Source organism: Phalaenopsis equestris, unplaced genomic scaffold (genome assembly GCF_001263595.1).
Source record: "Phalaenopsis equestris unplaced genomic scaffold, ASM126359v1 Scaffold000221, whole genome shotgun sequence".
Lineage (NCBI taxonomy): Eukaryota > Viridiplantae > Streptophyta > Magnoliopsida > Asparagales > Orchidaceae > Phalaenopsis > Phalaenopsis equestris.
This window is the reverse complement of record NW_018164663.1, coordinates 510,732-524,212: the sequence shown is the minus strand read 5'-3', so window position 1 is coordinate 524,212 and position 13,481 is coordinate 510,732. Positions and strand designations below refer to the sequence as shown.

Sequence of the window (13,481 nt, the reverse complement as noted above, 5' to 3'; positions counted from 1 at the left end):
TTTTTTTTGAAAGCCCAAAAATGCTAATATATTAAATAGAAAGAATGATACAGATACAATGTGTGGGAGAGCCCAAGCATGACATCCTAGCGACACAAAAAACCATAAAAGGTTTCAAAACTAGAAAAAATAGAAAATACATTAGATACTTAAATAAAAATTCTAACAGTGCCGAAATACATAGTATCAGGTGGTGAGAGAGAGACCCAATTTGGTCTTGCCTCTGTCTTTAGTTCTAGGGAAGGAGCAAGCTAATATGATTGCAATTGCCAGTAGTAACCAATGTATCATCAAATATATTTCCGAGTTGGAGTCGGCCTCCATTATTCTTCTTCCTCCTGGAATAGACCTATCATTCCTCATCCGAAGAATCAGTCTGATGGGGTGGTAGAGCTGAAGCAGAAGGAATACCAACCGTAGTACTCAGAATAGGTTCTAGTATATGTGAAGTATGAGTTATTTTTACACCGGATACTTCTTGAAGAAGTGAAGCTACGAGACTCTCCTGATTATCAGTCTGGACACTATCATTTGTAGGTAATAGTCCATCAATATTATTTTCTATGGGGTTTGAAGGTGCCAACATCACATCACTCGTAGTAACAATAACAGCAGGGGCAATAGAATCAGACACCAAAATCTGTATTGTGGTGGCTTTCTCTCCATGTGGTACAAATAAATCCTTAGATCCATGATTTCAAATTAGGGTGAAACTTATGAAATTTATCAAGAGTATGCCCAAACATGTTACAATGAGAACAATAAAAATGTCTATGCTCCATGACGATTTGTTGCCAATATCCATTATGCGTTGTGCCCAACCAGACTTCAGTAACGTTAGGCAAAGTAATCTCTTTCCACAATTACTCTGGCCACAGAAGGTTTGGTAAAGTTGAAAGTGGGTAGATCTAGCTTCATAGAGTCCCCAAGTATGATACTAATAGAGTAAAAACCTGATGATAAAAAAAGTGCAGCTTGAAACCAGGTAGACTAAACCATACCGGTACAGTATGAGGTTCATGATTGGGGTCAAAATCAGGAGACCACTTGAGTAGCGTTATTAGTTTACCAGCAATATTAAGATATTTTTTGGAGAAAATACGAGTGCAGTCTTCAAGCACGGTTAACTGAATCAATATATGTCGCCCATCCATGAGCCCCACTTTCCAATTTCCTGCTAATTTAAGGTCATCAAAATTTTTCCTGATAACTTCCATAGCTGGGTATCCCTTCTGAAATTTCCCAATGAGAGTAAATTTGAATTTACCAGTCAGGGTTGAAATTTCTGACTCAAAGAAAAAGAGTGTTGTCTTCCCACTCTTCGTGCTTGCATTCTTAATAAAGAAATAATCACCTGTATCATCACGATCCTCCTTATAACTTGAGGGGAAGACAACCGTCGTCTCCCCTCGAGGATTACCCACAACGTAAGAAAAAGAAGTTTTGTCGGGTTCAACCGAAAAAGGAGGAAGCTCCATCACAACAAGTCACAGCAAGTCACAGCAAGTCACAACAAGTCACAGCAAGGAGAAGAGCTGCAAGTTGGACAGCAGAGGTCAGGGGCGAATCTGTGCAGAAGAGAGGAATCACAGATGATGACTGCTCAGAATGAAATCGCAGCTCGACAGAGTCTAAACTGCAACATGAACACACACATAAAGAAACCGCGGCGCAAATACGTCGCAAAAGCGAAGGTCCAAATGTTGTTCGTTGTCGTCGTCGTCGAGTGCAAAGGCAAAGATGACGAACGCAAAGGCGCAGAAAGGTCCAAAAGACGACGAACGCAAAGGCAAAGGCCGTCGTCTTCGTCGAGTGCGAAAACAACATCTTCGAAGAGGATGGATTGAAAGCCGAAGGAATCAAACCAGGGTTTCGCCATCGGGCGAAACCCTAGCAGAGCAGATTGCAACCGACACCATATATATATATATAGAAAGCCCAAAGGCTAATATATTACATAAAAAGAAATATACAGATACAATGTGTGGGAGGGCCCAAACATGATACCCTACGCACACAATAACTAAAAATGGTTCCAAAACTAGAAAATACAGAAAAGTACATGAGATACTTAAAGAAAAAACCTAAAAATGCTAAAGTACATAGTATCAGGTGGCTAGAAAGCGACCCAATTTGGCCTTGCCTCTGCCTTTAGTTCTAGGGAATGAGTCAACTAATAAATTGGTAAAATGAGTCATTGCCAGTAATAACCAATGTATCATCCAATAATTTCCCGAGCTCGAGTCGGCCTCCATTCTTCTTCTTTCTCTGTAATAGACCTGTTATTCCTCATCTGAAGATTGGCTCACCTGATCAGTGGATTGGTCTAAAGTGTGTCAGACATGTGTAAGTTGTTGAACATTAGAAGCAATTACATGTTGTACTAGTTGATATTGTATTTGATCAAAGGAGCAATGACAATTATGCTTCAATTGAAAAACTTAACAACATGGTTGCTCATAAAATATCTTAGAATGATATGATTTTAAAAATAAGGCTAGTTGAATATGGTTAATTTAGAGGAAATTTCATGCAATGACAATTATGCTTCAATTGAAAAACCTAACAACATGGTTGCTCATAAAATAAGAGATAATGAGCAGATGGAAAAAGATGTTTGGAAAAGGATATGTATCCCACCCTTGAAAAAATAAAAAATAAAAAATAAACTAGTATTATATCTCCACTAACACATCTTTTGAAGTGAAAGTTTTTGTGATTGCCCTATAGGCTTAACTTTGTCGTTATTGATTCCCTTGCAGGCATGAAAAAGTTTTAAAAGAAAATTCACTTGAATGTCTTGATTTCATTTCAAAGCCTTCACCTTATGAAATTATCTCCATCCACACTGGACAGACCAAGTGTACAACTAGAACACTCAAATATGTAGAGAAACAAAATATTGTTCTTGTGGAGTTACTTCTGGTACAATTTCAATGTGAAAACTTGTCAAATGGTAGAATGAAGAGAGATCTGTGGATTGTAGTCTAGTCATTGAATTGTGTTTAAGTGCTACATACACTGAAGCAATTGTGAGGACTCATTTCTATAGCATGAGCCGATTTCAGGATATTGTATGTGGTATTAAAATGTAGCGGTTGGGATTGGGATGATAATTTACATTTCCTAATTGCAATGAATAATATATGGAAAGAGATGATTCAGGTACTCAATTATATCTGTTCTTACAAAAATAGTTGATCTTGTGATAGAATATACTAATGATAGATTTTTTGTGAAAACAAAAAGTGGAAATTTCGAAGAAATCTTTTCAGCTAGTATGATTTTTTTATTTATTTATTTTTTTTTTGAGAAAAGTTGTGCCTAGAATATAGCAATTGACGTTCGAGCTATATTTTTTCAGCAAAAGTCATCATTGGATCACACCAATGAAGAGTTTCTCAGTACACCTACTGAGAAAATTATATCCAAACATGAAGCAAGCTATATTTGATGTGGGGCTCATGGGGAACCGGCAGGGCATAGGTCAAGCCCATCACCCCCTCCTCCCACCTTTTCTTTTCCTTATTCTCCCTTCCTTTTTCTTTTCTTTCTTCCTCTTTCTATTTTCTTTTCTAGGCCGTTTCATAATTTAAATCCTTTCCCTAAAAGCGTAAATCCTGATTTTATTCTTCCCTATTTAAACTTTTCCTAAAATTTGAGATATTGATTTTATTTTTATTCTCCTTTCTTTCCTAAATTAGGGTCAAGTCTTTTATAAATAGGAGTTGAAGTGTCTAGCATTGGGGTCTTGATTTTGAAATCTAAATTCAGCGTTGCTTGAAATTTTTTCCTCCAGAGGGCTGTATTCGACGAGGAAGGTGTTCTGGCTGTAATCCTGTCCGAGGTGGAGTTTACCTTCACTGTTCCGACCACTGCCGCTGTCCTGCAGTCCGCCGACGCTCTAGTCAACCACCAACACATCCGACCACTTCCCTGCCAACTTGCAGCCGCCCGATCCTCCCCACAATTCCTCTCAGATCGCTGCTCATTTAACCTGCTGCCTCTCTGCAGACAGTGTGGCCATCTGCTGCCCTCCCAGACGAACGCCTATCACTGCAGATTCTCTGCAGGCCGTTCGCAGCCCACCTGCTGCCCTTCCAGCGGCTTCCACTGCAGCGAACTGCAGCTCGCAGCTCACTGCTACCTTCGAGCATCACCTAACTTCGAGTATCACCGCCGACATCTCCCTTGCCCCTCCTACCTCCTGCCGCCTCACGCCTAGTAGGCGGCATCCTTCTCAAGGCCTTCCCGACGCCTCCCATCACTGCAACCCTCTCACCTACAGTCCTAACGCCCTACCGCCTCCCTCACAGCAGGCCGCAGTCACCCGCAGGACATTCCTAGTGCCTTTCTTGCCGCCGTAAGCATTGTGCCGCCACCCTGCCGCTGCATGCCACATCTGACATGCCTCCTGTAGGCCGTTCGTCACTGCGCCTTCTGGTTTCCAGCCTTTGACAACGCTTCCAACCTCTACTGGCTGCGATTCAACGCCTCTTGTTATACAACTTCCACACCGGCCTTCACCGCAACCGCCGCCCTAGCACCATCTCTCTGGACTTCTTCCTCGTCCAGTGATTTGTGTCTTTATATGTTGAGTCGTTATTGTAATGTTTTGTTTTATGCTTTGATTTTTGCGGTGTCTTTTCTTTTACTTGAGTCATCATTGTAACTGTCCATTTTAGGCTATTAATAAATTCTTGTCTTGCATCGTTGTTTGGGTTAACTCCGCTATTATTTGATATCAAATCTAGTTCATCCCTAGTCTTATTCTAGAATTTCCTAGCATCCGCACCCTTATCCAAGCCAAAAAAATTTTCCCCTTCCTTTCTTTTTGCTTTTCCTTCATTTTCCTCTCTCTTCTTTCTATTCATGAATCCTTCTTTTCCCTCTTTCTTTTTACCCCATCTTGTCTCCTTCTCATCCAAACCATCAGCTATGCCCCCAGGAGAAACGTACCGGACCCCTCCTGAGATGCGATCCAATGTGAAATATGCCTTCTACAACAATTTGCAGAACTCAATTAAGAGACCCAAGGCGAAGCCACCCTCGATCGTGACCTAGAGAGTCGACAGGAAGACAAGGATGACGACCTTAATTCGATCCACAGAGAAGATAACAGCGACGTCAATTGCCGTCTACGTCGCTTTGGCATGCAGTACCAAAGGCGACCACGAGAAGAACCAGGAGGCCACTGAGACTTCAACATTAAAATAGATCTCCCGATTTTGACGGAGGTATGAATCCAAATGAATTCCTTGACTAGCTGTGAGCGATGGAACAAACTTTCGAATACAATGAGATACATGAAGATAAGAGGGTCAAACTAGTAACTATTATACTGAAAAAGCACACCTCGTTATGGTGGGACTACCTACAACGTCAACGAACGGGTGATGGCAGCGACAAAGTCACGAAGTGGGACAAAATGACAAAAGCGATATTGCGGAAATACCTGCCACGCCCCCACACTACCACCAAGATATGTTCCTGAAGCTCCATAACCTACAACAGAGAGATATGTCTGTCGAGGAATTCACAGCCAAATTCAATCAGTTACAAATAAAGTGTGATTTGATTGAACAAGTGAACATACCATTGCCCGCTACTTCGGAGGCCTGAAGCCTGCCATTAGCAATGTAGTGCAACTACAGCTCTATTGGTCGTTGAGTGACATCCAAACCTTAGGTTGTGATTCGGTCACTTCCATCGGGGATGGCCGCTTTCTTTTGATTCGCCAGCTGTCAGCCTGGCCAACCATCGTAACTCGAAGGTACGAAGGTGAGTACATCCGGCTGTCTCGCTTTCCCTCCGGGAAGAAAGAAAAGGGGATACTCAGACCCTCGTAGAGAAGACATGTCCGAGAAAGAAAGAGAAAGTAAATTCATCCGCAGGAGGTTGAGAATTCTGAACCAAAGTTGAGAACGTGTCCCCGCCGGGCCAAGGCATCTGCAAAGCTATTCGCCTCTCTCTAGGCCTGGTCCATCTGGAAAGAGGTCAAGCTCGTGGATATCGACCTGCAGTCATTTACAAAAGGTAAAAGAAGTTTCTTTTGAAAGTTGAAAGGCAACAGAAGCACAGCAAACCAGAGTCTTCCTTCCGACAGCAATCTCATACAAACCGACCCCAGCAGCGACAACTACCGACAAAGACTCAACGAAAACGGGGAAACCAGTGACTGGGAATAAAGAAACCAACCAAGGTAGTAAGGTACTCTAGAAGGGAAGCTCATCCATGCCAATGTCAGCCATAAAGTGTTTTAGATGCCACGGTTTCAACCACATTGCCTCCAGCTACCCCACAAGTCGAATTGTCTCTTTTACAGATTAAGGAGTCATTGAGGAAAGCGAGGATGAGGAACCAAAAGAAAATTCATATGAAGCACTTTAGCTCCCAGAGGATGAAGGTGAATTGCTAGTCATACGGTGAGTCTAACAATCAGAACCTGCAAGTGACCATTCTGGCTAAGACATAACATCTTTCGCACGAAGTGTACAGTAAAAGGTAAGGTTTGCAGCATGATAATCGACAGTGGTAATTGTGAAAATGTCATTTCTACAGTATGGTGATAAAGTTAGAATTACCTACACAGAAGCATTCTCTACCCTATTCCCTCACTTGGTTGAAAAAAAAGGAATAAAATCCGTGTAGATCAACAATTCCTTGTTGTGCTCTCAATAGACAACCAATTAAAGGAACAAGTATGGTGTGATGTCATTCCCATGGATGCATGCCATATTCTACTGGGACGTCCTTGGCAATACGACCGCACAAAACTCAACACGACGGGTGTAAAAACACATACTTATTTAAGAAAGATGGAAAACACATCATATTACTACTAAGTAAAGACGCAAGAGAAGTAAAAGACCCCAAGGAAACAATCGTTCCAAGAGCCACGTTTTTGCAGTCAATTCGAGAAGCACCAATTACACTAGCCCTAGCTCTATTCGAGGGGTCCGAGGAAGAAAACTTAATACCAGCACGCATGCACCTCTACTACAAGACTTCCAGAACGTCATGATAGACAGTCTTCCAGAGGGACTACCACCACTGATAGACATTTAGCATGCAATCGACCTGATACCCAAATCAACCTCCCTACAGGCTAAGATAGACGAAATATGAGGAACTACAAATACAAGTGCAAGATCTCGTTACTAGAGGGCTAATTAGAGAAAGTACAAGTTCGTGCGTTGTGCCCGCCTTAATGATACCCAAAAAAGATGGATCATGGAGGATGTCTATCGATAGCAGGGCCATCAACAAAATGACTATCAATTACTGATTCCCAATTTCTAGTCTAGGCGACCTTTTGGACCATTTATATGGAGCCACTCTGTTCTCAAACATCAATTACGCAGTGGATACCACCAGGTACGGATGATACCAGACAACGAATGGTGGACCGTCTTTAAGACACGAGATTGACTATACAAGTGGACAGTCATGCCCTTCGGCTTCATGGGATTGATGAATCAGATATTTTGCAACCTCGTCGGGAAATTCGTCGTAGCCTACTTTGATGACATACTAGTATACAATCATCTGAAGAGGAACATGTACAACACTCGACAACATTATTTGCAGTACTCCAGAATGAAAAATTATATGCCCATCCAAACAAATATACTTTCATGACAAATCAAGTATGTTTTTTGGGTTACATCGTATCCAACGTAGGCAGTCAAATGGACCTGAAAAAAATCAAAGCCATTATAAGCTGGACCACACCGCGATCGTTCACCGAATTAAGACAGTTTTTGGGCTAGCATCATTCTACCTACCACTTCCTCACCGAGTTTTTAAAAGGCAAAGAGTTCACTTGGCCAAACACTGTTCAAACTAGCTTTGACACGCTAAAAGAGAAAGTAACTCGACCACCAATTATAGCCTTGCCAACTGTTCGAAGTAGAATGTCATGCACTAGGTGTTTGAATAAAGGTTCGCACTGAGCCAGGGTGATCATCTCATCGCTTTTTTTAGCAAGAAGCTCAACGATTCTAGGAGGAAATATTCAACCTACTACAAAGAATTCTATGCAATTGTATGAGCCTTTGAGTACTGGAGCCACTACCTACTGACAGGCGAGTTCACCTTGTTTACAGATCATGAAGCTTTAAAATTTTTGAACATCCAGAGTAAGTTGAAAGGCCGACACGGAACTTGTGTAGAATTTTTTACATTATTTAATTTTGTACTTAAACACAAAGCTGGAAGCCAGAACCGTGTCACAGATGCACTAAGCAGTCGTCACTTATTAATCACTTCAACGCAAAAAAGTGTGATAGGGTTCGAGATTATCATAGACCTGTACACAACAGACAAAGACTTCAAAGATATCTTGGACCAATGTAAGGAAAAGCCGGTACTACCTTGTAGATGACTACTTGTTCTACCACAATAAACTATGCATTCAAGATGCTCCTTAAGAGAAGCAATTTTACAAGAGAACCATAATGGAGGGCCTCCAAGGCGATTTCGGCATAAACAAGACTCTTAGCCTTCTCAAAAAACACTTCTTCTGGTCTAGACTAATAAGAGATGTAGAGCGACACGTCTGACAATGCAAGATTTGTCATTTGACAAAAATAAGAAGGCAAAATACAGGGTTGTATACGCCATTTCCTGTACCAGAAACACCCTGGGTGGATGTCAGCATGAACTTTGTACTAGGTTTTCTTAGGACTCAGAGGAACAAAGATTCTATAATGGTTGTAGTGGACCAATTTTCAAAAATGACACATTCGTACCCTGTCATCGCACACTAGATGTCTCTTATATCGCTGACTGATACTTCACGAAGATTGTTAGGTTACACAGGATTCCCAAAACCATTACCTCTGTCAAAGTTGTCAAGTTTCTGAGCCACTTTTGCCCTACCTTATGGGGGAAGTTAGGCACCAAGCTCCAATTTACTTTAGCAGCTCACCCGCAGACAGACAGTCGGACCGAAGTAGTGAACAGGAGTCTGGGCAACTTGCTAAAATGTTTCATTGGAAAGAAGATCAATCAATGGGACCTCGTCCTAACTTAAGTTGAATTCGCATACAATAGATCCACAAGTTTGACAATGGGACACAACCCACTTGAGATTGTCTACGGCCGCAATCCGCTAATACCGCTTGACTTGGTTCCACTTTTATCGACGTCAGAACTTAGCTAAGATGCTACAAAGCGGGTTCACGAGATTCAACAAATACACGAAGAGGGTGGTAATGAGATAGCTAGACAAAACCGAAAACATCAAACATAGGCAAACAAATTAAGGAAAAAGGTGTCATTTCAAGCAGACGATCTCGTCTGGATTCGGTTCCCCTGTAGGAGCTTTCGGAAAACTAAAACTCAAAGTAAACAGACCTTTCAGAATTATGCAAAAAATCAACGACAACGCATATAAGATTAACATACTAGGGGACTACAACATTTTAGTCACACTCAACGTTGTAAATCTTACTCCGTACTTCGAGAATCTAGAAGTTTTGACAATTGAGGTCGAATCTCCCCCAACTCCTGGAGACTGACGCAGGGCTCATGGGGGACCGGCTGGGAGCAGGTCCAGCACCGGCCGATCTTCTTGGACCACCCCCCACCCCGCCCCCCTCCCCCTCTTTTCTTTTTTTTTTCCTCATTTCCTTTTTCTTTTATGTCTTCCTCTTCCTATTTTCCTTCCTAAGCTGTTTCCTAGTTTAAATCTTTTTCTTAAAGCTTAAATCCTGATTTTTTTCTCCTTCCCTAATTTAAACATTTCCTAAAATCTGAGATCTTGATTTTATTTTTGTTTTCCTTTCTTAATTTAAATGTTTTCTAAATTAGGGCCAAGTCTTTTTATAAATAGGAGTTGAAGTGTCTAGTGTTGTGGGGTCTTGATTTTGAAATCTGAATTCAGTTTTGCTTGAATTTTTCCCCTCTCGAGGGCTATATCTGACAATGAGGAAGGTGTTTTGGTTGTAACCCATTGTCCGAGGTGGTATTTATCTTCACTGTTCCGATCACTACTCGTTGTCCTGCTGTCTGCAGACGCTCCAACCAACTTCCAACACATACGACCACCTCACTGCCAATGCAACCACCCGATTCTCCTTACTGCTCTCCCAATTCGCCGCCTAGTTGATCTGTTGCCTCTTTGTAGACAGAACAACCACCTGTTGTCCTCCCAGACTAGTGCCTATGACCTTGCAGCTTTCCTGCAGGTCGTTCGCAGCCCATCTGTTGCCCTTCTAGCCCCCTCCACTGCAACCACATGCAAATCGCAGCTCATTGACTTCTGCTTCCTCATGATGCATAGGTTGTAGCCTCCTCCAGGCCTTCCCAACTCTCCCATCACTGTAGCCCTCTCAACTGCAATCCTCAGCCCTTGCTGCCTCCCTCACAGCAAGCCGCAGCCACCTGCATACCATTTGCAGCGTCTTCCCTTCCCACAGAGGCATTGTGTTGCCACCCTGCTCCTACAGGCCACATCTTCCCTGCTCCTACAGACCACATCTCCCCTGCCTCCTGCAAGCCGCATGTTGCAGCCCCTTCCAGTTTCCAACCTTTGATGATGCTTTCGACCTCTGCTGGCTGCAATTTGACGCCTCTTGCTGTCCCAATTCCACACCGGCCTTCACCACAACCGCTGCCTTAGCACCATCTCTCCGGACTCCCTCCTCATTCAGTGTTTTGTGTCTATATTTATTGGGTCGCTGTTGTAATGTTTTGATTTTTGTAGTGTCTTTTCCTTTCCTTGAGTCATCGTTGTAACTGACCCTTTTAATTTATTAATAACATCGTGTCTTGCATTGTGGTTCGGGTTAACTTCAGTTTAATTTATTAATAACATCGTGTCTTGCATTGTGGCTCGGGTTAACTTCAGTATCAATATTATTGAGAAATTTATGTCCAAATATATTATTAATTTGCCACTTTAATTCACTAATATTTTTAATTGTAATGAAGTTAAGTTAGAGTAATAGTTTTTTTTTTTTTTGCATCATTGAACATTTAATTAATTTAATGAAATACTTATTAACAAATTTCTAACTTTGCTTATAACATTTATTTATGAAAATATTTTGTAGTAGAAGAATTTTAGGCAATTTTATGGTAACATTCAAATTTTTATCTTCAACATTAGATATTTAAATCCTATTTAAATCAATATATTTAAATTCTGAAACAAGTTGACAAATAGTTCAAAGAGTTTTATTAAATTTAACCTCAACATTACCAAATAGTTTTTCGGGATTTAACAACATCTGGATTTAATAAATATGGATTTATAAGATTTACTAAATACTATTTTAACAGAATTCTACTTGCAACCAAACAATCCCAATATTTTTTTCATTTAGAAAATAACCACTTTATAGTTGAAATACAAGATATATTCTATTTGCTCGTTTACTTGTGTTGCTGATAATTATTTTTGTTTCTTTCTTAAAGCTTACAATGAAGCTGAACTCTCACCCATCGACATATTGACCTCTTTGGCTAGTGGCCTCAAGGTTTTGTCTCAATGGTGTAACTTTCCAGGCGGTCACCCATCCAAGGAGCGTCCCAACACGAGCACACTAAACTTTGGAATTTCTTTATGAACTCTAATTGTTACACCAAAAGACGCCTCGATGTTTAAGAGTTCAACTTTCATGTACTTTAAGGATTTCACAATCTCCCTTATTTAAGTAATTGACATCCTTGTTAGTTCTTTAAACCTAGAATCATCTATCTGTTAAATAGGATTCTAGAGGCAGCCCCTACATATTCGATAGGTGGCTCCCACTATGTTGCACTTTGTCCCACATAAGCTCCAAAGTTAAGTGTGCTCGTGCTGGAGCACTCCTGGATGAGTAGCCTTCTGGGAAATTACACCATTGGGATAAAATCGTAAGACATCCAGGCCAGAGCGGACAATATCTCGATGGGTAAGAGTATAAATGCAAACGAAGTAGAAATATGCTTTAATAAGCTGGAAACACATATGTCTCTCTCTCTCTCTCTCTCTCTCTCTCTCTCTCTCTCTCTCTCTGCTTTCTGTTGACTAGTTTGTGTGTTTTTTGCAGAGGGTTGGATTCATTGGGCTTGGAAATATGGGTTTTCATATGGCAAATAATTTAATTACTGCTGGGTACAAACTGACTGTCAATGACATGTAAAGTTCTCTTATTCTTTTGCAACAGAATGATGTTTTCCTTAAAATCCTGTATTGATGCTTCTGCTATCATAATCAGATCAATGAATTGTTTCTCTTATTATAATGCAAACAATTAAATAAATTTTCATCGTTTTCTATCTGTTATGCAAATGCATATTTTGGTGCAAAAAAATGCAGATTTTGATCCTTCGCAAGGAATATTTTTCTGAATGATGACTTCTTATGTTCCTCACAATGGATTTAATAATGCATCCTTAAGCCAACAATCATGCTACAAAAATTGAAGAAGATATGCTCAATTATTTCTGGTTTTAATGGTTTAGTTTTTTATTATGTGATCGAAATGAGGTTATGCTTATGTTTCTAGTATCAGGTATACTTGATTCGCGATTGAGCACTTTTTTATAACTTGACCGGTTCCTGCTTGATTTTTGTATATGTTAGGATTCAAAATGCACTTTTGATATTGCTGAACATTCATTTTAATAGGAATATACTGTTTGTTGAGCTGGATAATATATTTTTCCATTTACACGTCACCTCTAACCATGCTTTTCAGTAGTATCATTTCATTTCCAAATTCTTTTTAAAACAACAAAGTCAATGTGGTGGGATCTTTTGCAGTGATCAGACTGCTATGAAGAAGTTTTCAGATTGTGGAATATCCACCGTAGAAACGCCTTTTGAAGTGGCAGAGTCAAGTGATGTTATTATTACCATGCTTCCCTCGTCTTCACATGTGAGTAAATAACGTTTTCTTATACATCGTAAACCTTTTCTTATCTTGATTCTGATATGCTTCAGTTATCTTTCCTTTATTTAAATATTTGAAGTTAATCTTTTTTATTTTTTGTCCATTATTTTAATAGTTGGCTATCATAGAAACTCTAGATGTGTGAAGATGATATTTCATACTAAAAAAACATAAAATAAAATTTTTTTGATAATGGAAATGATGATCATTATAATGTTTTTATTAATTGAATAATAGTTGAAGGGAAAGATCTTGCAAATATTCTCTTCATGTTAACTTCTATTTTAGAAGAATGTAGATGTTTAAAAGTTAGGTGACTTGGGATTAGTAGAACAAGAACTAAGTTTAGAATATGCAATTTTTTTAGGTGTGATATCTATAGTTAATATTCAATATTATATTGAAATAAAGTTATGTATAGATATGTTAGGTTTAAATTTTTTATTTGTCAAGGCGGAGGGGATATAATTGAGAATAGCACTTGTAGAGATAAGGCAAAGTTGTTAATTTGCAGAAGTGCCCAAAAGAACTTCATGATAAAAGAATATCATCGAGAGTTAATGGCTGAGTTAAATTAAATTACTACTAGCCTAG

General features: G+C 40.0%; 1 protein-coding gene across 3 annotated transcripts in view; it reads left to right on the top strand.

Moving 5' to 3' along the window:
• The window catches only part of LOC110023183 (probable 3-hydroxyisobutyrate dehydrogenase, mitochondrial), a 33,412-nt gene that overhangs the window by 3,193 nt on the left and 16,738 nt on the right, over positions 1 to 13,481 (top strand). For all 3 annotated transcript variants that reach the window (XM_020722459.1, XM_020722457.1, XM_020722458.1), the window contains exons 3-4: positions 12,042 to 12,130; positions 12,758 to 12,872. In XM_020722459.1, the coding sequence (XP_020578118.1) occupies positions 12,069 to 12,130; positions 12,758 to 12,872 (177 nt within the window). In that variant the 5' untranslated portion in view covers positions 12,042 to 12,068. The remainder of the gene's footprint in view (positions 1 to 12,041; positions 12,131 to 12,757; positions 12,873 to 13,481) is intronic.